Source organism: Crinia signifera, chromosome 8 (assembly GCF_055691185.1).
Source record: "Crinia signifera chromosome 8, ASM5569118v1, whole genome shotgun sequence".
NCBI lineage: Eukaryota > Metazoa > Chordata > Amphibia > Anura > Myobatrachidae > Crinia > Crinia signifera.
The window spans coordinates 78729611-78752808 of NC_139224.1; the positions used below are offsets into that span (position 1 = coordinate 78729611).

At 45.9% G+C, this 23198-nt stretch overlaps 1 protein-coding gene across 4 annotated transcripts in view; it reads left to right on the top strand.

Moving 5' to 3' along the window:
- Positions 1-11062, top strand: part of KIFAP3 (kinesin associated protein 3) — a 250868-nt gene extending 239806 nt beyond the window's left edge. For all 4 annotated transcript variants that reach the window (XM_083156696.1, XM_083156699.1, XM_083156698.1 and 1 more), the window contains one exon: positions 9516-11062. In XM_083156696.1, the coding sequence (XP_083012822.1) occupies positions 9516-9624 (109 nt within the window). In that variant the 3' untranslated portion in view covers positions 9625-11062. The remainder of the gene's footprint in view (positions 1-9515) is intronic.
- Positions 11063-23198: the final 12136 nt, after the last annotated feature.

Sequence of the window (23198 nt, forward strand, 5' to 3'; positions counted from 1 at the left end):
GGAAATGATTTCAGTACAAAAAAACAACAACTGAATGAAATTGCAGAGGTTTAGAGCACACAGCTTCCATTTTATAGGAACTCAAAACTAACTAGTACACCCGAGGGTTTGTTTTACATTGTAATTGATTGCCTATGTTCATTTTAGTGCAGACTGAACCTATTCCTTTCAAACATATATGACAAGTTTTGATAGTTGTTTTTGAAGTACCCTTGTTGACTTGTATGTTGTGCTGAAGTATGTTACACACAATTACTATACTTCTCATGTAATGCAGGTAAATTTACCAAGATACTGATTATATTACGTGTGCTTGTGCTTAAGCATGGATATATATACAACCTGGACTCTGGGTTGCATTCAGGACAGAGTTTGGGAGCCACTGCAGTAATGCTTGCAATACTGTATATATAAATTGAGTAAGCAGTTTGGCACATATCACTTTTACTCTTTATGAAACTATGTACTCAATGCAAAAATGATTTCTCTTTTCTATTAATTTTACAAATCAGTGGAGGATATGTAATCAGAGATTCTCTGTTATCGTGTCTGCTCACTAGGACTTCTGTCTTGTTAACTCTTTTTTTCATTGTTGCACAATATATTTAAACAATGTTTTTATTCACATATTGGGGGTTATTCTGATTCACTCGGAAAGGCACAATCACTTTCTAATGGACAGAACCATATGCACTGCAGGTGGGGCTGATGTAACATGTGCAGAGAGAGTTAGATTTGGGTGGGGGTGTACTTCAAACTGATATCTATATTGCAGTGTAAAAATAAAGCAGCCAGTATTTACCCTGCACAGAAACAATAAAACACCCAAATCTAACTCTCTCTGCACATGCAGCTCAACTCAGCCCCACCTGCAGTGCATATGGTTTTGTCCATTAGAGTGTGATTGTGCCTTTCCGAGTGAATCAGAATAACCCCCATAGTTTTTGCTATAGCGCTGAGTGACTGCCAAAATACATTTCTTACTTTTCCCACATAAATGAAAATGAATACAGTTGGAGCCAGCCTGCCAGCGCTGCCATAGCATTGGTGGGTGCTTACCCACCGGATGGGGACGCGCAAACGCACACCATTGTAGCGGATGGGGTGGCACCTGTTGGTGGGGGATGGTGATCAGATCACAAGGAGCCGCTCTAATGAGAGCAACTCCATATGTAGGTTAGAGCGGTAATGGAAGATGTATTCCCTTCTGTAAATTACATAAAGTAGACATTGGAAGTCACAGATTAGCACTGCGACCTGATAAAAGCACAACAATATACTATAGGTATATGATTCCTTTGACATCAAATAACTTTGTATATAATCTGTATTTTCCGTATAGGTACTTCTTTTAAAAAATCGTTTCAGGGAGATTATAGTTTGTACATTTTGGACATTTTAGCGTTGAGGGGATGTGTCATGCTCCACCCAAAGGGTGTGTCTAGTTCCATATATGGGTGGATATTTACGGTACTTGTGTACTATCACGGCGCCCATCGCATCGCAGACCATATCGCATTGTGTTCCACAATGTCATACAATTTTAAAATTGCATGGCATTGTATATGGCATATAATGCCATACAATGAAATGCGATTATAACTTGTATTGCTTACAATGTTAAATGCACCCCCACGCCACCCCCCAAGTATAAACGTGAACCCGAAGCGTGGCGAGCGCAGCGAGCCCCCGAGGTGCGGCGGAACGCGTCCTACGACCTTTTTATACCTCCACTATCCACGTCGGCGTGGAATGAATTATATAAAGTGTGGCGAGCCACCAAGCCCGAAGCGTGGCGAGCGCAGCGTGCCCCGAGAGGGGGACGTGCAGAACTTCACAGGTATACGTGTCCCCTCGCGGGGCTCGCTGCGCTTGCCACGCTTCGGGCACGATGGCTCGCTGCGCTCGCCACACTTTATTAAATAAACGCCACGCCGACGTGGATAGTGGGGGTATGAAAAGGTTGTAGGACGCGTACCGCCGCCCCTCGCAAGCTCGCCACACTTCGGGTTCACGTTTATACTTGGGGGTGGCGTGGGGGTGCTTATTCAATTTAACCCATTAGGTTTTAATTTCAATTTAACCCATTAGGGTGCTTATTCAATTTAACATCATATATGGGGCAAAATCGCATCGCATGCCATCGGGTGTATGGCATGCGATAAAAAATCGGGCAACTAATTATCGTGGGCGCCGTGCTAGTACACAAGTACCATATTTACTTTAAAGCTTCTTATTAACTATATTTTGGTCAATTTACCAAGTATTGATAATAACATTGTTGCCTTCAATATTGGGTTGCTGAGAGTCGACATTAGGGACTGCTGTGCTCAGATAGCATAGGAGTACATTTACTAAAGCTTCTAAAAGTAAACAAAGGATGTTGCTCATAGCAACCATATGATTTTTCAGGATGCAATTAAGAAATGATAGACAGAATTTGATTGGTTACTATGTGCATATCACCTTTTTTCATTTTTTAGATGCTTTAGTCATTTTCCACCATAGAGTGACTCCAGCAAATCACTGCCCTTACAAATTCCCTGAACTGAGGGGGTGCCTTGGGGACAGATTTGGAAACCACTGCAGTAGTGCTTGAAATATACATACATTGAGTAAGCATTATGGCAGATATACAGTATCTCGATATATAATTCCATTGCTTTATAAAGTGAAATATACTTTCACACTTCACAAACTTGTTTTCTAGTTATTCAAATTTTCCAATTATTTAGAAAAATATATTTTGTTCATTTACAGAATAACACCCTGATCCCCTCCTCCTGCAGCCTAAGCCTAACCACCGCACCCAACCTTCTAAGTGGCCAAACCTAAACTCCCTTCCCACAGCCTAACCCTAACCTTCTACTCCTCCTGGATTAAAGGGGGGGGGGGCAGAGGGTTACTACATCCAGCCCCGTCTGTCACAATGGATCCCTCACCGCAGCTGCTGTCTCCAGCAGCAGTAGATTTCTGCTGACCTTGCAGTACAGGAGCAAGCAGCGCTGCTGATAACGATGCTCGGGGAAAAGTAAAACACTGGGACTGCTGACACGCCGAGGAGCTAGAGGTTGTCGGGAAGCTCCTGCTGCTGCTGGTTATTACTAATAGATGCCAGCACTGGGGCTACTGAGACACTGAGGAGCTGGAGGTTGGTGGGAAGCTCCTGCTACTGGTTATTACTAATAGATGCCAGCACTGGGGCTGCTGATACACCGAGGAGCAGGAGGCTGGCGGGAAGCTCCTGCTGCTGGTTATTACGAATAGATGCCAGGACTGGGCACTGGGGCTACTGAGGAGCTGGAGGTCGGTGGGAAGCTCCTGCTGCTAATATATGCACTGGGGCTGCTGAGACACATAGAAGCTGGTGTTTACTATAGACGTTGCCACTGGGGCTGCTGGGGGAGCTGGAGGTCGAAGGGAAGCTGTCGGAAAGGTCCTTTTCTAAAGACATAGCAGGTGGTGGGGAGGAATCATTGGTACTTGTGTATTATCAGGGCGCCCGCGAAATCGGCCGCAAATTGCATGCAAAAATCGGATGCGATTTAGCGTCCGATTTTTGGCCGATTTGCGTCCGATTTTCTGCGTTTTATGGCCGATTTGCATGCTATTCCGTCATTGCACACTCCCACTATCCAAGTCAGCCCGATGCTTGGCAAGCGGACGCGGTACGCGTCCTCCCGACTGGTTTATATCCCCACTATCCACGTCGGCGTGGAGTTGATTTTACAAAGTGTGGCGAGCGCAGCGAGCCCCCAAGCCCAAAGCGTGGCGTGACTTGACGTGTATTCCGTGTCCCCTCGCCACGCTTCGGGATCGTTTTCCGCGTCCGCTCGCCATGCTTTGGGCTGACTTGGATAATGGGGGTGGGTACATGTTTCCTAGCATGGCTCCCCCGATTTCCATCATAGTGCATCGCATCGCATGCAATATAGCGGCATGCGATGTGATGCGATTTTTAATTGTAGAAGCACCCTGATGGGTGCTTACAATGTTAAATGCACCCCCATTGTCAACGCCACCCCCACTATCAACGCCAACCCGAAGCTTGGCGAGCCCGCGAGGGTCGGCAGTACGCGTCCTCCGACCTTTTCATACCCCCACTATCCACGTCGGCGTGTAGTTGATTTTAGTTAGTGTGGCGAGCACAGCGAGCCAGCGAGCCACCGAGCCCGAAGTGTAGCGAGCGGAATACATGTAAAGTAATTAAACGTCTAATTGCATCGCATCACATGCCACTTGCAGGCATGCGATGATATGCGATATTTAATTGTACAATCAGGGGCATTTTCCCGAAAATCACATCGCATACCATCGCATACCATGGCATATGTTATGCCATATTATGCGATGGGTGCCGTGCTAGGAAACAAGTACCTGGGTATGTGCAAGGATGGAAAAGCATGCAAATCGTCAGGAAATGGCAAAAAATCAGCCGCTAATTCGCATCACGGATCAGATCGGCCGATAAATCATATGCGATATCGTATGCAATTTACTTTAAATCGGGCGCCCAGATAATACACAAGTACCGAATCATTAAATATATTTTTTAAGGTGGATCATTAAATATATTTTATAAGGTGGAGTGGGAAAAGTTAGTGAAATATATATAAAGGGTGGGAGGTGAGTGGGATCCATACATATTTAAGGCTTGGGGATTATATATGAGTTAGGGGTGAGCCAAATTTGGGGGGGGGGGGGGGGAATTAATATATAAGGAATGGATGTGGATGAGTTGCTCTGGGAGGGGAAATATTGTCTATCTATCTATAATATGAAGATATATACCTCCCAGTGTAGTATTTTAATTATAACAACAAGTGATGCCCTTCACCAGTTGAATAGCACCCCAAGAATTAAAGGAGTACCATATATAGTAGTTCCCAACCAGTATGTAATGAGTCTCTAATATCTTTGGATAACAGGAACTGGTACTTGTATATTATCACGGCGCCCATCGCATCGCATGCCACTAATTAGGGTATGTGATGGGACGCGATTTGAGCCTTTCCCCAAACGTGAGCATACAATTTTAATATCGTGTCGCATCGCATGCCATTATAATGGCATGCGATGCGATGCGATCATGCCCGATTTGGGCTTATTCCCATGTTAAATGCCCCCCCAGACCCGATTTTTAATTGTATACCCACTCTGATGGGTAATGACCATGTTAAATGCCCCCCATTGTTAACGCCACCCCACTATCAACGCCAACCCGAAAGCAAGGGGCGGCGGTACGCGTCCTCCGACATTTTCATACCCCCACTATCCACTACGGGGTGGAGTTGATTTCATATAGTGTGGCGAGCCACCGAGCCCGAAGCATGGCGAGCGCAGCGGAATATATGTGTGGTCATCTGCGGCCCCTCGCTGCGACGCAATTTTTTGTTGTACAATGCCCTATGATGGAAAAGGTGGGCGCCGTGATAATACACAAGTACCCAGGATCTTCTTTCATTCCTCACAAGTAGTTTGTCATCTCCTCCACAACTCATCCAATAATAGCAAATAAGAGAAGAAAAATAAAAGAACAGTCTAGTGAAATACCGCTAGACAATTGTATTGTAAACAGCAAATGACAACTAATGCCCCTTTCCCACTGCAGCCTTAAAACGGTATATTGCCGATTTTTGAGGGCAAAATACTGTTTAAGGCTGCAGTGGGAAAGCGCCAGAGTTGAAATACCGTTTAAAGTTAAACGGTATTTCAACCCGTTTCCAAAGCAGAGTTTTACACGGTAATCTACCGTTTAAGAGGCAATGGGAATGCATCTTAAACGGTAGAGACGATGGCTGATTTTTTCAGCCATCATCTCCGTGTGTGTACGCTGCCGGGCTGAAAGATTAACCACTTTCAGCCCGGCGGTACGCCCCGCTGCCCCCCCCCCCCCCCCCCCTCCCCTCCTGTTATACTCACTTGTCCACGCTGCCCCGCTGTATCCGTCTGGCTGCTGCTGCGGCTGGATGCCGTTAGCGACGCTGGTCCGGCCACATGCCCCGCCTCCCTCCGTCCTGCTCCACACGGAGCAGCACTGGCCACCAATGTTTTATTTTGTAAGCCAGTAATATATAGATTGCTGGCACATGCCAGCAATCTATATATTTCTGGAACCACTGGGCACCAATGACAAACCTAAGCCAGTAATATATAGATTGCTGGCACATGCCAGCAATCTATATATTTCTGGAACCACTGGGCACCAATGACAAACCTAAGCCAGTAATATATAGATTGCTGGCACATGCCAGCAATCTATATATTTCTGGAACCACTGGGCACCAATGACATTCATAAGCCAGTAATATATAGATTGCTGGCACATGCCAGCAATCTATATATTGCAGGCACCACTGGGCACCAATGTATATATTACTGTCCACCATGGGTTAAATTGAGCCGACACATAGCACAAATGTCGACGGCTGCGGGATTTGTACGCACCACTGGCCCCTCCCCCACCTTTTATTATGTGAAAACAACTGTGGGTGTGCACCTTTTTATCCCTGAAAAGCCCATTAAAGTCACAGGCACTCATTTGTGTTGTAAAAACGTTTTGAAGAGCTAAAACGTTTTACCTGCAATGGGAATGGTACTTAAATGGCATTTAAAACTGTAATCTGCTGCAGTGGGAATGCTAAATACCGTTTAAGATTACCTGTAATTTAAAACGGGTCTGCAGTGGGAAAGCAGCATAAGTTGCCCTTACAGTGTTTAAAATCAAATGTGCTTATCTGGTGCATTTTTACATAGCATAAATTAGGTCAGTCACCGTCCCTCATTCAATATCCTTAATGCGTTTCGTCCACTGGGACTTCGTCAGGATTTTAAACACTGTATGGGCAACTTAGTTGTCATTTACTGTTTACATTAAAATCTCTTCAAAGTTGGCCCAGCCAGGGGTGCGGTGCTGACATGAGGGCCTCTGTCTTAAGTGCCCTGGGCCTGAACACACCCTTTCCCGTTCTGACCCTAACCCAGCCTGCATTCTTACCAATCAGGATTCCACCTGCCGCCATATGGGTTCTTTCAAAGTTCTGGTGTCAGTGTTTTGACTGCATTCAGGATGCCGACCTCAGTATACTGAACGCCGGCACCCTGACCTGGCTACATCTTATTATATCTAGTCTCTTGCATTTGTATTTACTTGCACAATAATTGTTTACAAAGTGTCTTGAAATCTAGTTATATTGAAATAAATGTTAAATATCATAGCCTGTCACACAGTCTGTAATTACATGCTGCTTGTAGGGATGGTACGTTAAGTATTTTCTGTAGCAGAATAAAAAAAAAAAACACGTAAACACTCATGAAAACATGTCTGAAGTTTACAAGAGTGTTTCTAATCAGCAGAAATGTGCTTCTTCTAATGTCATGTGCTTGAAAAATATATTCTAAATGATCTAATGGTAATTCAGTCTTGACATTGGTAATAATGATTAGTCATTACATAGTGCCATCTTGTGGATGTTGGTGGCATTGTAAAATCAAATTAACTACAGTAGCTGAGCAGACAGCAACAATAAATACTTTTTAGTTAGTAACTTTGCCAAATATATGGTAGGTATCCATTGTATAATATTAACAATTGAGTAACTGTGTACATATGGAACTATAATCCTTTCCAGAACACACTTGTAATTCACACATGCTTATAAAGCAAAGAGCTTTACAGAAAACTCTATCACAAGTGCAAAGCAAGGGGTAGATAATAACTCTGCATGTTATAAATGTGCAATTAAACATTGTTTTAATTAAGAAATGATTTGTTGAAAATCCATGTCAGATAATCTTTTCAAAGTGGAGTTTTATTGCAAAAGGGAGATTCAGAGGCTGAAGCACTGTAGCTATTGTGCTGCTGGTGCAATACATCGGGTCTCGCCGACCTGATATTGTATGGCTCCTGCCCATCCCCTAGTAATGTATAGCAGCTGCCTGAGACTGAGCTGAGTCCATACCTCTCTCATTTGTTCAGACCCTTGCTTTGGAAGCAGCTACAATCCCTTCACTGAATGTAGGCTCTAATGTCATCAGGCCACGTGACCTACAGGATATATTATTGAGCAAAGTTGATGGGCTAGTAGTTTTACTATCCAGGTCACCATCTATTTCATGGGACCCAAAGTGTACCCTGATTGACTTGCTACTTTTGCCATGCTTTAGGCTCAGTGGAAAGCGCAGCAAGGAAATAGATGGTGACCTGGATAGTCCCATGGTTCACCTGGTCTGATTCCCTATGCGGCTACATTTACTGAAGAGGACACAGACAAAACCCTGCAACCTTCCTTCCTTGTTGCTGGGGATCTCACATCACAATCTTGTAACCGTCTTCGGTATTAAACCCAGAAAGTAGCTGCTTTTCCCCATGCTGCATCCTCTTCATAGTGTAATCCACTGCTGTCACCCTCTCCCTGGCATCACCCACTGCTGTCATCTGTTCCTGGCATCCCCTTCTGTCTATAAAACCCTCTGCCTGTCCCTCCATGGCGTCACCGCCTCCCTATTACCCAGTGCTGTCACTCTGGCATCACCCTCTCCCTGTCACCCACTGCTGTCCCCCTCTGCCATGCAGCATATTATGAACATGTGGAGGGGTTCCAAAGCATATTTTTGCACCTGGACCAACCACTCACAAGTTCCGTCACTGGAGAGATTTCTAACAAATGGTTTATATTGAAAGAACTGTACTTCCATTATTAATTCACCCATACGATTTTGGTTATGAATTGACAGACAGTTCCTTGTATGATGGCAGAACTCCATTCGGGAACTCACTGTCAATTCATTAAGTGTTGTTATCCATTTGTTTTCTTCTCTGTAGCATGTGTGAAGCTCTCTGGCTCTTATATACTCTTTTTACATCGCACAATTAACCCAGGTCCAACCAGAGTTGTTGACAGGTCCACATGCGGTCTGAAAGAGTCATTTCACAGGTCCAGCAGCCCAGCATTCCCACACCAGTTAAAAGAAGGGTTAATCCCAGGCTGGACCCTGGGAGTTGTGCAGTGTGAACAGGACCCGGATCGGGTCTGACCTGGGATTAACCAGGGTCCAATTTGGAATTAACCCTTCTTTTAACCTGGGTCAGAATACTGGGTTGCGGGACCCAGGTCCCGTTCACACTATAGGGAGGAGGCAGCTTCGGCTCTAAGTGCTGCCTCCTCCCCCACCCCGCGATGAAGCACCACAACTCTGCCCCCCCTCCTGACATCAGCAACCCAGTTTATTGCCAGGTCGCTGTCGGGGACTTACATCACAAATACCGGGTGCCGGGTTGGTCCAGGGACCGACTTGTGTCCAAATCCCGGATGCGACCCGGCATTTGCAATGTAAAAGGGGTAATAGTGATTAGGTGTAGGCTTTAAAAATGAACGCTACCTAATTTTTCATGCTCCTACGTAGCATTAGTGAAACAAAACTATTGCAAAAAGTGAAAAGTTATGTTTCTATACCGCTTTAATGTCTCTTTCATTGCACATAGTGTATAACAGACTGTATTTTTTTTTCCATAGGATTGGCATTGATAGTTTTGGGCAAGCTGCCAGTATTACTGGGCGACCTGCAACAGCATATGGATATCGTCCAGATGAACCCTACTATTATGGACACGGGACACGATAGTGACTAATAACCCAAACCTCTGGATCCTGCTAAAGCTAACAACAGCCTAAGATCTGTTATTAAGCAACCATGTGCAGTCCTTATGAGAATTGTTTAAGTTTAATAAATGATACCTAAACTTGCCATATATTACCAAACCATTTGGTTTTCATGACAGACATGAATAACTTGAACACAGGAGTTGTAATAAGTAACGGTAGGTTCTTCTGGAGACTAAAAATTCTGAATAATTATTGTAACAGAATAACTTTTGCCAGGCTGTTTGTTTCATATTTATATCTCACTGACTTAATTCTCATGAAAGATTCCTGTATTATTTAAATATCTCAACCTTTTATTCAGACGTGTAAAATATTTGAATAGTGAATGGCTTCGTACTTTATTCTACTTTCTTCAGACAATGGCAGGTATTCAATGCTTGTATTGGGGGGAGGCAGCGAATCCTGTGTAGGATTCGCTGCACTTTCACCCCAATTCTCCCTGCAGGGCGATTTCGCCGGGCAGCCGCCCGTTCGCCCTATTCAACGCGTCAGGGGCTCTCTGCCTGCGCCGGACACTGTGGGGGTGAAGGAGGGCTGGGGGGACACAGAGAGAGCCCCCCAGAGCTGGCAGTGGGCTGTGTTAGGGAGCCGCTACACACTGGTCCCGATCGTGCATGTGTAATGATCGGGATCAGTGTGCAGTGAATCTATGAATATTAATGAGCGGCTCCCGGCTCGGCCCCCTGCTGGTGAATGTGTAAATAAAATATATATATATATTGTTTAAAAATTTTTTTTTTTATATATTCATGTGCTGCAAGCACATTAATAAAAATAGGATGCCCCTTCACAGAAAAAAAAATCACATTCCAGTTCTCCAGAAAAAGATGACAAATGTAAAATGGAGAATCTGGGGGAAAATCACTGGAGAAAGCAGTTCTCCACTTCAGCATTGAATACACTCTCGGCAAATTCCACTAAAAACCCCATTGAAAACCACTGGCGAATCGCGGAGAATCACAAACAGAGAATCGCCAGACATTCGCTCTTCATTTGCAGAGAATTGTGTCCATTGAATTCCCTGTAAACCCGGCGAATTGCCTGATTCCCCAGAAAATATGGCGAATCAGAGGCATTGAATACTGGCCAATGTATTCAATTTCACAGAGACCCATATGTTGATGTCTTGGCAACATGCAGTACAAACACGGCTAGCTGCCAGTCCCAGGTTAAGTCTTTAACAATCATTTTTAATTTGGAAACTAATTTGCTTCATGAGCTACAGTAACATAACAAAATTAAAATAAAATGTAAGATGGAGATACTTCTTCATGAACTTCCAAGTGTCTTGTGTATATGTGTTTGTGCAGATTAACGTTTACAATAGGAATATATATTGTATAAATAGCATAACATTCTGTATCATCACATTCCTGGAATAAAATATTCACCAAGTATATACTGTGATGTTTGAATTATTTGTCCCAATTATCTGCAAAGTAATCTTACATGGCATAATCCTAACATTAATGAAAATATTTAAATAAATATATAGATAAGGGTCCTTATTCAGATCTGATCGCAGTACAAATTTGTTCTAAAAATGGACAAAACCATGTGCACTGCAGGTGGGGCAGATGTAACATTAAACCAAAATAAGGCTCACCCTATAGAACAATCCCAGGCAGTGTTTGCTCAGCTCGACTGTAACTCGAGAGCCGTAATTCAATGGTCTGGCTGTTGAGTGTCAGAAAGCAGAAATCGTGGTCGAGATTGAATACCCCAAAAAATGGACAGCAATAAAGAACTAACTCCTAACCAACATTTTTCAAACACTGCATTCTTAATGAGCTTTCACTGCTCAGTTAGTTATGATTTTCATTATGAGTATTTGTTGACAACTTTTCACTCAAAAAGCCCTTCCATATGTCTTTCAAACATAAACAATTTTTCTCTTTTAATGGTCCTGGTGACACAGCTTCACATTGGTATAGGTGCCTGGCTCCTGCGGACCCTCCTACATCCCAAAGCTTTAGAGAGGTAGGCTCCTCCCACTGCATTCCAGAATCCTCAGTTCGTTTTAGGTGCCCACCGGAGTGGGTGCTATACTGAAGAGGCTGCTGTGCAGTCGAAGATTAGAGATAGGTGTTTTTTATTTTATTAATTTTACACTTATTACGTAGGAAGCAGTGTTGAGGATTCTCATAGAATCCTCACACTGCCAGCGCAGCAGGGGCTGACTGCACACGGAGGAGACACTCTCTGCTCTCTCTGTGCGGTGCTTTCAGCTTCTTTTATGAGGCTGCCTGGGCCCCGGGGTGTCCCTGAAATGGCTTCACACAGGTGAGGGTCATGGGGGGGTGGGCACTCCATTATGGCGGCGGCCATTTTAATGGGGCTTACAAGCTGAGCTCTTTATACAAAAAGACAGCAGCTTGTCACAGGGCCTGCGGGCGATTCCAAGTGGTCCCCATTCGAAGGGGAGACACTAGGAATAGGAGATCCAGAAGTGGGAGTGGCTACTGGGGGTTGTTTGACACCAAAACTCCATGGACCCCACATTAGCAGGAACAGTTGGTCTCTTCCCTCACTCTGCTTGGTGCCGCTTTGGGAGATGCTGACTGCGGTGCTAAAGCGCTGTTTCTGGCTGAGTGGTGGATTTTCCTGGGCATCGCTACCCCTATCATCTGGAGGAGAATTCCGGAGCTTCAGACAGATAAGTGCTGTGATATATTGATTCAGTACAAAACGCCTGTCATTTTGCACTGTGTGAATTGCTTTTATCATGACAGAGCAACAGTCTGTGGCTTTGGGGGAGCGAGCCCCATTTACATTGAGCGCGTGCAGTATTTGTGCACTCCAAATTACCCCTGAACAGGTGGCCAAGGGCGATTGTGCCCTGCTTGCGCAGCTGTGAGACCCATGGAAAGTGTACCTCAGAGGGTTGAGTAGACAGAGCCTGCGTGGGCTAGTGCCCTTGGCAGGTCAGTGAATGCCTTAGTGCAATTGTTGGACAAGCAGAGAGATGTTGTGGTTTCTTCCCCTAGACATATGTCATCCTCTCAACATTCCTCAGGTTCCTTGCCATTAACTCAAGCAGATCCTGGTTTGCTGCAGGTAATGCAGGATACTGCAAAAGGTATCAGCAGGTTTAATGCTCTGCTGGATAGATTTGATAATGATTTCGAAGGGGCGGAATCAGCAGAAACATTACAACAGCATTTAACAGAGGCCATTCGGTTTTTGCAAGCTCACGGATGGCTGTTGAATTTTCAAAAGTCACAACTGGTGCCTGCCCAAAGGATACAATTCCTGGGAGTCCTGCTGGATACACATTTACATCGAGAGTTCCTCCCAGAGATGAAAGCCATGCACATTTGTCTTCTGGTATCATCGATTCTGGAATTACCGGACCCGTCGGTCTGGAAATGTCTGAAGTTGCTGGGCAAGATGGTGGCGACTTTCGAGAACCTGCAGTACGCCAGATTCCATTCTTGAGCCTTTCAGTGGAACATTTTGATATCCTGGTCAGGGAACACGCAGACCATGAAAACAGAATTGGTGAAGCTGACTTTGGAAACCAGGTCCTCTCTAAAATGGTGGATGGATGTGAATTCCCTTCAGTGGGGTCGGTCTCCTCAGTCTTGGGACTGGCTGGTAGTTACTACCGATGCCAGTCTCAGGGGCTGGGGGGCAGTAGTCCTGGACTTAAGGCTTCAGGGCCTGTGGACCAGAGTGGAGTCAACTCTCCCGATCAATGTCCTAGAACTTCGTGCAGTGAGGAAGGCTTTGCTTTGTCCCTGGGTATTTATACCAGGAGTGCGGAATGTGGAGGCCGACTTCTTGAGCAGGGAAGAACTGCTGGAAGGGGAGTGGGCTTTGAATCCACAGATATTCCAGGAGATTGTGTCTCGGTGGGGGCTCCCGGAGGTGGATTTAATGGCATCCAGGTTCAACCGTCAGGTTCCCAGATTCTTTTCCAGGACAAGGGATCCTCTGGCATCAGCAGTGGATGCAATGACGAAGCCTTGGTCAGGGAGTCTAGCCTACATTTTTCCACCATTTCCAATGATTGCCAGGGTACTGAAGAGGATCAAATCCCAAGGGATTCCGGTAATACTGATAGCACCAGATTGGCTGAGCAGGTCTTGGTATTCCAGTAATACTGTGCAATTTGGCGCTGCCTGCCTGAAGGGTAATGTTAGCAAATCAAATAGATGTATATAAGATAAGTGCATAAAGAGATTTAATAGTAAAAATAGTGCATGCAAAACAAACTTGATTATTGGGCAAATATATGTATATGTTATGTCTAAATTGACATCTCTTAGTCCATATATTGCAGATGTTATGAGGGGGGTACTGTGGTGAGAGGGGCTGGCGTCCCGTCCCCTCTCAGTGCACAGGTCCCTCTCAGCACTCACAGTTCTTGGGGTAAAGTCTTTTCCGTAAAAGTCCCACGTAGCTGCTCGGTCCCACGATGCCACTCTTCTGGTGGAGTGGGATGTCTCTAGGTGTACGCTTGTGTTCAGCGGGGTGGGTGGAGGTACACTGGGGTTTGCGCACGGAATGGGTTTCACCTGGAAGGCTGCTAGCTACCACGGCGGAAGACTCGCAGGGCTCCTGGTGGGGAGTTCCTCCGTTCACCGCTCGTTATAACCCAGACCTTTCTTTCTGGTGTCCCCAGATCCGGCCTCCCAGGCGGCTGTGTCCCGGCGTTCTCCGGCCTTCTCACTCCGTCTGCGGGGCGCCGATGGATGACGTCACCGTCAGATGGGGAGCTGGACGTCGGGATGCCGCGGTTTCAGCCGCAACTGTGCTTGCATACGCTACGGCCCCTGGTTACAGGCTGGTGCCGGCTTGTCAATGATGGCTTTAGGGTGCGATGTATTATAATGGGTGAGTGGATAACCAACGCGTTTCGGCTCTCTTCGGAGCCTTTTTCAAGGATGTCAGTGCCGGTGTCAGGACTGTCTTTAAATTCAGTGACCCTCCTCCTGATTGGTTGCGGGTTCTGGATGCTTATTGGTTCATCAGTGTTGACTCTGGCACGAGGGTGGGGCCAGGTATGGGGGTCAGTTCCTGAGGGTTCTATTTCATTGGTTAGTGATTTGAAATGGTGATTGGCTTCAGATCCCTGGCTCCGGTAAGTGGGCGGGGTCAGGCACACAGTTCATATCAGTGAGTATTGCACTACGTATTTTTGACGCTGATACTATTGTCCAGTTCTGTATTATATGTAAATGGGCAGACAATGTATACCTTATGCAGCAATAGCCTGATGGCATATGCACTTAAATACATGTATAAATTCCAGTGTTCAGAGACTGTCAGTAGAGTCGTGGCGTCTACCTCTAAGGCCAGACCTTCTAAGTCAAGGTCCATTTTTCCATCAGGATTTAGCTCGACTAACTTTGACGGCTTGGCTATTGAGACCGCCATTTTGAAGAATAAAGGATTTTCGGAGGCAGTCGTGAATACGATGATCAAGGCTAGAAAGTCGGTGTCGTCTGCTAATTACTAAAGGGTCTAGAAGACTTATATTCGGTGGTGTGAACGCCAGAAGTCTCACACATCTAAATTCAGGCTATCTAATTTGCTTGATTTCCTTCAGGACGTTTTTTCTTTGGGACTGAGTCTCCAGTCTCTTAAAGTCCAAATATCGGCTTTATCAATTTTCTTTTAGAGAATTTTGATTCTGGAGGTGCAATACTTCCTTTAGGGAGTTACTAGGTTAAAACCTCCATACAAACAACCGGTGGCACCATGGGATTTGTCTCTGGTGTTGGAGATCCTTCAAAAACCTCCTTTTGAACCGTTAAGGTCGGCTGACCTCAAGTTTCTACTTGGAAGTTGGTATTTTTGTTGGCTGTTTCCTCTGCAAAGAGGGTTTCAGAGTTGGGAGCGTTGTCTTGTAAGCCTCCTTTCTTAATTTTTCATGATGTTGTAAAGGGGTAATCAAAGCAGCTAAAATATTATATAAAGAGATCATAGCCACTGAAAGCAAAACCAACCCAAAGAAGTTTTTTAAATACATAAATAGTAAACATTTAATTAAGGAAAACATAGGCCCACTAACTGATACTAGTGGAAAAAGTGTTACTGAGGACAAGGGAAAAGCAAAACTGTTAAATGAGTTCTTCTCATCAGTATTTACTAAGGGAGAGCAGATTGTGGAACATTTACCACAAACAGGACAAATAAGCCAGATCTCATTGTGGATTTCACCCCGAAGGAAATAATACTGAGGCTAAGCAAACTCAAAACAAATAAGTCACCAGGGCCAGATGGGATTCATCCGAGGGTATTAATGGAATTAAGGGATGAACTAGCTACCCCCCTACATTATATCTTTAGCAAGTCACTATCGTCAGGTATAGTACCAAAAGATTGGAGAATACAGATGGGGCAGGTCCCATCCTGGCTGGCGGATCGCCAGAACGACCGCCCTGGCGACCCGCCAGCCGCCGCGCCAGCGAATACACTGAGACGCGCGTGCGTCTCACGCGCACGCGCGTCTCAGTCTCCGTCGCCAGCGCGACGGAAACCCTGTCCGTCTCCGCCTCAGGGAGACGGACAGGGTTAGGGGGGGTTAGGGGGGATGCGGGCAGGCGGCGGGGACCCGGGGAAACGGATGGAAGCGCCGTCGGAAGGGGACGCGCGCGCCTCTCGTGCGCGCGCGTCCCCTTCTCACCATCGCCATGGCGCTGGCGGGGGATGGCGGCTGGCGATGCCAGCGCCATCCCCTGCCAAGATGGGACCTGCCCCATCTGTAGCAGAGGTAGTGCCAATATTCAAAAAAGGAAAAAAGGAAGATCCCGCTAATTACAGACCCGTTAGTTTAACATCAATTGTGGGTAAACTATTTGAAGGATTTTTAAGGGATGGTATCCAGGAATATTTAGATCATCACCGTCTACTCAGTACTAACCAACATGGGTTCGTGAAAATTCGTTCATGCCAAACTAATCTACTAGGGTTCTATGAAGAGGTTAGCAAAAACCTCGATAATGGAAATGCTGTAGATGTGATTTTCCTAGATTTCGCTAAAGCATTTGATACTGTCCCACACAAGAGATTGATTAATAAAATGGAGAACCTAGGATTGGGTGAAAATATCTGCAGATGGGTAGGGAATTGGCTATGTAATAGAGAACAAAGAGTGTTTGTGAATGGTGCCGTATCAGATATGATACCGGTACTAAGTGGAGTGCCCCAGGGTTCGGTTTTGGGGCCCATTTTGTTTAACATTTTTATTAACGATATTGGGATAGGGTTACTCAGCAATGTATCCATCTTTGCGGACGATACAAAACTTAGCAAAGTCATCAAATCACCAGAAGATGTCACCATGCTTTAAAATGATCTTGCAATTCTAGATGAGTGGGCAAAAAAATGGAAGATGAGGTTCAATGTAGATAAATGTAAGGTTATGCACCTTGGGAGACACAACCAGTGTGCAAGTTACAACCTTAGCGGAGAGGAACTGGGTAATTCCATACTTGAAAAGGATCTAGGAGTCCAAATAGACAGCAATCTAGGATGTAGTGCCCATTGTAATGTAGCTACAAAAAAGGCCAACAAAATTCTGGCATGTATTAAGAGGGGAATGGAAACTAGGGACTCAAGGGTAATTATGCCACTATATAAAGCATTGGTGAGACCTCACCTAGAGTACGGAGTACAGTTCTGGGCCCCACACTATAAAAAGGACATCATAGAATTAGAAAAAGTCCAAAGGCGAGCAACAAAGCTTATTAGGGGAATGGAGAATTTAAGCTACGGGGAGAGATTAAGCAATTTGGGACTATTTACATTAGAAAAGAGACGTTTAAGGGGGGACATGCTCAACATGTACAAGTATATCAAGGGCCAATATAAGGAACTGTCACACACCCTATTTTCTACTAGAAAGGAATCTAGGACGCGAGGGCATGAGTATAGATTAGAAGAAAAAAGATTTCATTCAGCTAGTAGAAAGAATTTCTTTACGGTCAGAACAGTCAAACTCTGGAACTCTCTTCCCAGAGAGGTGGTAACGGCTGGCTCATTAAATGCGTTCAAGGCAAAGTTGGACAAACATTTACTGGAGAAAAACATCCATGGGTACAAATAAGAAATATAATTTGTCTGTAAAATACCAGAACCTACCAAATCAGCAATGGATATCTATACCAGTTTGAACTAGATGGACGCAAGTCTTTTTTCAGCCTTACCTATGTAACTATGTGCTGTGCTGAGAACAGTACCTAAACTATGTAACTATGTGCTGTGCTGAGAACAGTACCTAAATTTTTACTGAAAGTGGTTTCTTCTTTCCATTTAAATCAGGATATTGTTCTTCCTGTGTTTCAACCCCCTGAGGGGTCTAAGAAAAAGGACAAATTGAGAAATTTGGATGTGGTTCGCGCTCTGCGCATTTATGTGGACAGACTGAAAGTTTTTCGGAAGACGGATACTTGACTAGTTTTGTATGATGTACACAAGATAGGCTGGCCTGCTTCAAAGCAGACCATTGCTAGGTGCCTGAGATCAGTTATTGCATTTCCCTGTACCGGCCAGAATAAACGCACATACCATCAGGTCTGTTGCTACCTCTTGGGCGGTGCGCCCTGGGGCTACAGCTGAGCAAGTATGCAGGGCTGCCACTTGGTCATCTGTTCACACTTTTGCCAAATTCTATAGGTTCTATGAGTTCGCGTCGGAGGACGCTTCATTCGGTGATCAGTGATGAGAGCTGCAGACCTGAGCGTACCCTCCCAAAGTACCGGCTCTTGAACGTCCCAATGTGAAGCTGTGCCACGAGGACCACTGAAAGAGAAAAAGGGATTTTTGTAAGAACTTACCGTTCGAATCCCTTTCTCTGATATGGTCCTGGTGACACAGCGATCCCTCCCTTACGCTCAGTAGGTATTGCTGTTTTCATGATGTGTCATGTTATGATGGTAAAATTAAATCGTTTGTGCATATAATATGTTCAGGCGTTTTATACGAGTTAATGTATTCCAGTGGCTTTGAAAGTTGAACTGAGGAATCTGGGATGCAGTGGGAGGAGCCTACCTCTCTAAAGCTTTGGTATAGGTGCCTGGCTCCTGTGGACTCTACTACATACCAATGTGAAGCTGTGTCACCAGGACCATATCAGAGAAAGGGATTCGAATGGTAAATTCTTTAAAAAATCCCTTTTTTGTGCGCTGTGCGCACGTCCACGTGAATGAGAAGTCAATACACTATATATATACATGGTAAACTGCAGTTTGCACTATTTGAATTGCTCTCTGAGGAAGCCGCTGATGCTAGCAGAAGGCGGGGAAATGCGTTAGTGCTAAAAAGGACATCTTTCACAGTTACATCAAAGCCTATTGCTATATAATCTGCAAAATTTGCATCTGATGAATTTGATGAATACCCTGTGTGTGGACCCTGTGTCCGGATAAAGTTGCCAGTATAAAGACTATCAGCGTCAGCAGCTGGGAGGCACGGAGGTTCACTACCTACATCAGAACCTTGTGAGGTATTTGGACTATATGGTCTGGCCAGACACGAACATATTGCACCTGTAATAAGGTAATCTGTAGCTTGCTATTAACATCTGCATGCAAAAAAGCATTCGCCATAATTACTAATATCAGGATTATGTCACAGCAGTGACAATATAAGACTGTTTCATACTGTCATCGGTTCGATTATGGACCAACTTACTAATATGTGCCTTATTTGAAAACTGGAGGAGCTGCTAACTACTAATCGCCATATGCTAACAAGCATCTAATTCGTAGTGCATTTTTGTTTTTTATCCAGAAGGATTTTTTATTATATATTATGTGTCTGTCTGTCTTTTTTCTGAATTAATTTTATATATCAATTGTGGCCACAATATTATTGTAAATATATTATTAGGTTTTGTTTTGCTTTAAATCAATTAAATTTGTATTTATTCCTTTAAAAAGCAGTTTGTTACTACTATTTCTTGCTTTCTTTTTTGGGGATTTTTTTGAGCGATCCCCAGTGGTGCAATTGAGGCGGTACGGGGTGGTACAGCGTACCGCTATATCATAAACCGCCGGTACCCCGTACCGCCATAAGAAAATCACGGGCAGCGCTGACTGCGCATGCGCCAGAATGCGCAATGACGTCATTGCACCGGCGCGGCCTGCGTGCCGCATCGGCGCTTAACATCTTCGGAGGACGTCACCGCGGCCAGACCATTTGGCGCCGACGGGAATCCACTGCAGACGCAGCCTGTGACGCAGCCTGTGGCCCCCGGAGTGTGTGCCACGCTTAGTATATTAGTATGTAATAGGCTAGGCTGCAGTGCTAGCCTAGTGCCTTTACCAGTAAGCCCAGAAATATATCTGTCTTAAACATTTCTGCAACGATGCCTTCACCACACTTCTGGGCCAGTACATACATCTGAGGGGCAGGGCTGATTACAGGTACAGAATCGGCATTGGTACTTCATGCCTTGGGCAAAGGGGAAAAAACTTTGTGCCAAAATAAATGTAATTCCAAAAGCAGATGTTTTATGAAATTTGTTTTTATTTTATATTTTATTTTTTTGGCCACCTTGAGTCCTGTTATTATACCGGAATAAACAAAAAGAAATTCAATTAAGGTTATAAACAGTGAACTTTATATTATCTTAAAATTAACCCATAGTATTTCAGTGTAGCCACCCACTCTACCACCTCAATTCAACCCTTACACCCAACTTTGTCAATGAATAGGTTAAAGTACAGTTACAACTCATTTGCAAAGGTCATTTAAGTGTGTGTAAGTGAGTGAATGTAGAGTTTATGCAGAGCTGAGTGCACTCTCCCCATAGTGTATGGAGCGGTGATATGTACAGATATGGTGATATGTACAGATGTACCTGTATGCAGTGGTCGAAGTGGGGCGGTATACGGGGGTATGCCATACCGCCACTTTAATCTGAAGATAAAAAAAAAAGTTTTTTTTCCCCCTCAGGATGCTCTCTGATCACTCAGCAGCGCATATTGTGCTTTTGTAATACCCCTGTACAACGGGGCAGTCTGGCAGGGGACGTTGATGGACAGGGGGGTGTCCGAAGGTGCGCACTATATTCACTCTTTACTTTTCCATACCCCCACTTCAAAATTTCCATACCCCCACTTCAAAATTTCCACTTCGACCACTGCCTGTATGTATATTAATTTACATCACAGCAATTTATAATGTGCTGTATAATCAGGTGTGGGGGGGATCTCCATCCATCCATTCTGTGCCCAGGTCTGTTCTATGGGGCAGTGCACTGCTCAGGAACAGCCTGTATGCTATGTATGGATGTAGCAGTGAGAATAGCAGGGATGGTTAATTGATTTAAAGCAACCACGTGGTATTATATAGCTATAAAATATAATATTTTATTAATAAGTGCTGGAAACGCGGGCTTGGCCGGGCATGTGAGTAGACGCTGACTCCGTGAGCTCCCTAATAATCCTCCTGAAAATCCTTATTCCTGCACCCTATACACGCCTGGGTTGCCCCCAAACCAAGCACAGAGCCCCACCGCTGCATAGAGACATCGTTTGTGCCAGCTTGAAGGCTCCAAAAGAACTCCTGCACCTGATCTCAGTGCAGCCTCGGACACTCACCCCGAGACAGGACCCGCCATCTTGCATCCTGACACACTCAGTGCCTGCGACGGGACCCTCTTCCCCTCCCGACGTCCACAGACAACAGCGGCGGGGTGAGACTCACCCCATCTCCCCGCCTGACTGCTCTGCACGGAACCCGGAGAGCGGGTGTGACGTGCGTCCGCAGCTCCGTCCCCCCGCTCGGCGTACACAGCCTGGAGCGGCCGGCTGGACGTGGGAGCTAGCCGCCCTCCATTTCAACACCCCGCGGGAGGTGGCGGCTCCCTCAGGAGAATCGGCGGAGAGACGGGTGAGCCTGCCAGTGCCACTGGACAGCTTGGAGACGATACGGGAGGAAGCGGGGTAGGACATAGAGGCGGCATCCTCCCCCTATCCCTCACCCCAGATCCCTTCCTCTGGCTGAAACATACCCAACGCCCTACTCTAACCTCCAGAACCAACACCTCTCCTAAACCCCTGCCTTGGACACTCTTATCTGTCTGGGAGCCCTGTATACACTCCAGGTCCTAAGCCCTATACACCTGAGACTGGGCCTGAAACTCCTGGCCTTTTTTTTTTTCTCACCCTCCCCATTATTGCTCTTTTTTCAAGAGGAGCCATTTTGGAGGCACGGGGTACTCCCAATTATCTGCACAGCTTGCTCCCCCTGCTGGTCTTCTAAGAAATTACACTCCAAGCTCCAGACATCCCAGCAGCAATGGGAAAATCTACTGCTGCAACAGCTGCGGCTAAACTGGAAAAATATGCCCGCCCTTCCCAAGCCTCATCCTCAGCTCAGCCCCCCCAGACCCCTAACCCCCCTCCACCTTCACAGTGTCACAAACCGCAGATCTTACCATCGGAAACATCGCTCATTACCATCTCGATGGTCGGTACTGCGTGAGAGGCCTGTCATCCGCATGGCTTCTGATGTGTGGCGCGATGTCCCCTGTGTCCCCGCGGTCAGTTGCCATAGTTCCCTGCCAAGCGCACGCCGTTCCCGGGCAGCATGGGTGCCGCCATGACACTCTCAAGTCAGCTGATTCCCCAGACCAATCCCCGCTGTCCATCCACGTCACCTCTGACCCACACACCTGTACCTGGATCAAGGTGTGTGCTCCTTTCCCAGCATTGATTGGTGCTACAGCTGGCAGCCAATCACAGACAAGCAAGGGGGATAAAGCCGGCCTGCGGCCTTCCTTCCTTGTCTTGAACAATTGCTTACCTGCTCTCAGTATTCTCCTGTGACAGAGAAGTTCCCAAGACTCCGAGATCTCCAGGCTCCCCTGTGATTCTCTCCAGCGTTACCTGCACCCGCTATACCTTCCTGGGTTATCCATCTCCAGAAGACTCCTGCCTTTCCACATCTGCAGTCGAGTACAGGTGCCTCGCCATTACCACCATTGGCTTCCAAGCCTTTCAGCGACATTCTCCATCTTGTCCTGAACTAGCGACTGGCTCCGTCGACACCAGCGTCGACATTCAGCTGCTGTGCTCTATAGAGACTTTACCACCCACGTCCTATTGCTCCAGCATATACCTGAGCCATCTACCAGCCGTCGGCACCATTGTCGGCACCACAGTCTACCTCAGTTGTCGACATCCTGTGCAGTCCTCCGCAGTTTCCAGATTGCCTTTCCTTCTCCAGTATCATCTCCCTTGCCTGCGTCCAGAGGACCAGGGCAGGGGGCCGCGACCTGCCTGTCAGACGCAGCTAAGTCCAAAGTTCCTTGCGGGGCTCCCTGGTGAATACCGCTGGCAGGTTAGACTCCGCGCCCCTGTCCCTGGTCTCCGTCAACTCTCTGGTTCGCTGTGCCCTGATCTCCCCGTGTATGTCCTACATCAAACCTTCTGCCTTTGGCTCTCCAGCGCCCTCCACTGGTCCACCACGGTCACAGCCGGGAACACAAAACCCGCCTGCGCTGACAGTTTGTTCAAGACCGATGGACTCGGCTCAAGACCCCAGTGTGGGACCAGCGGTCATTCAAAATGTTAC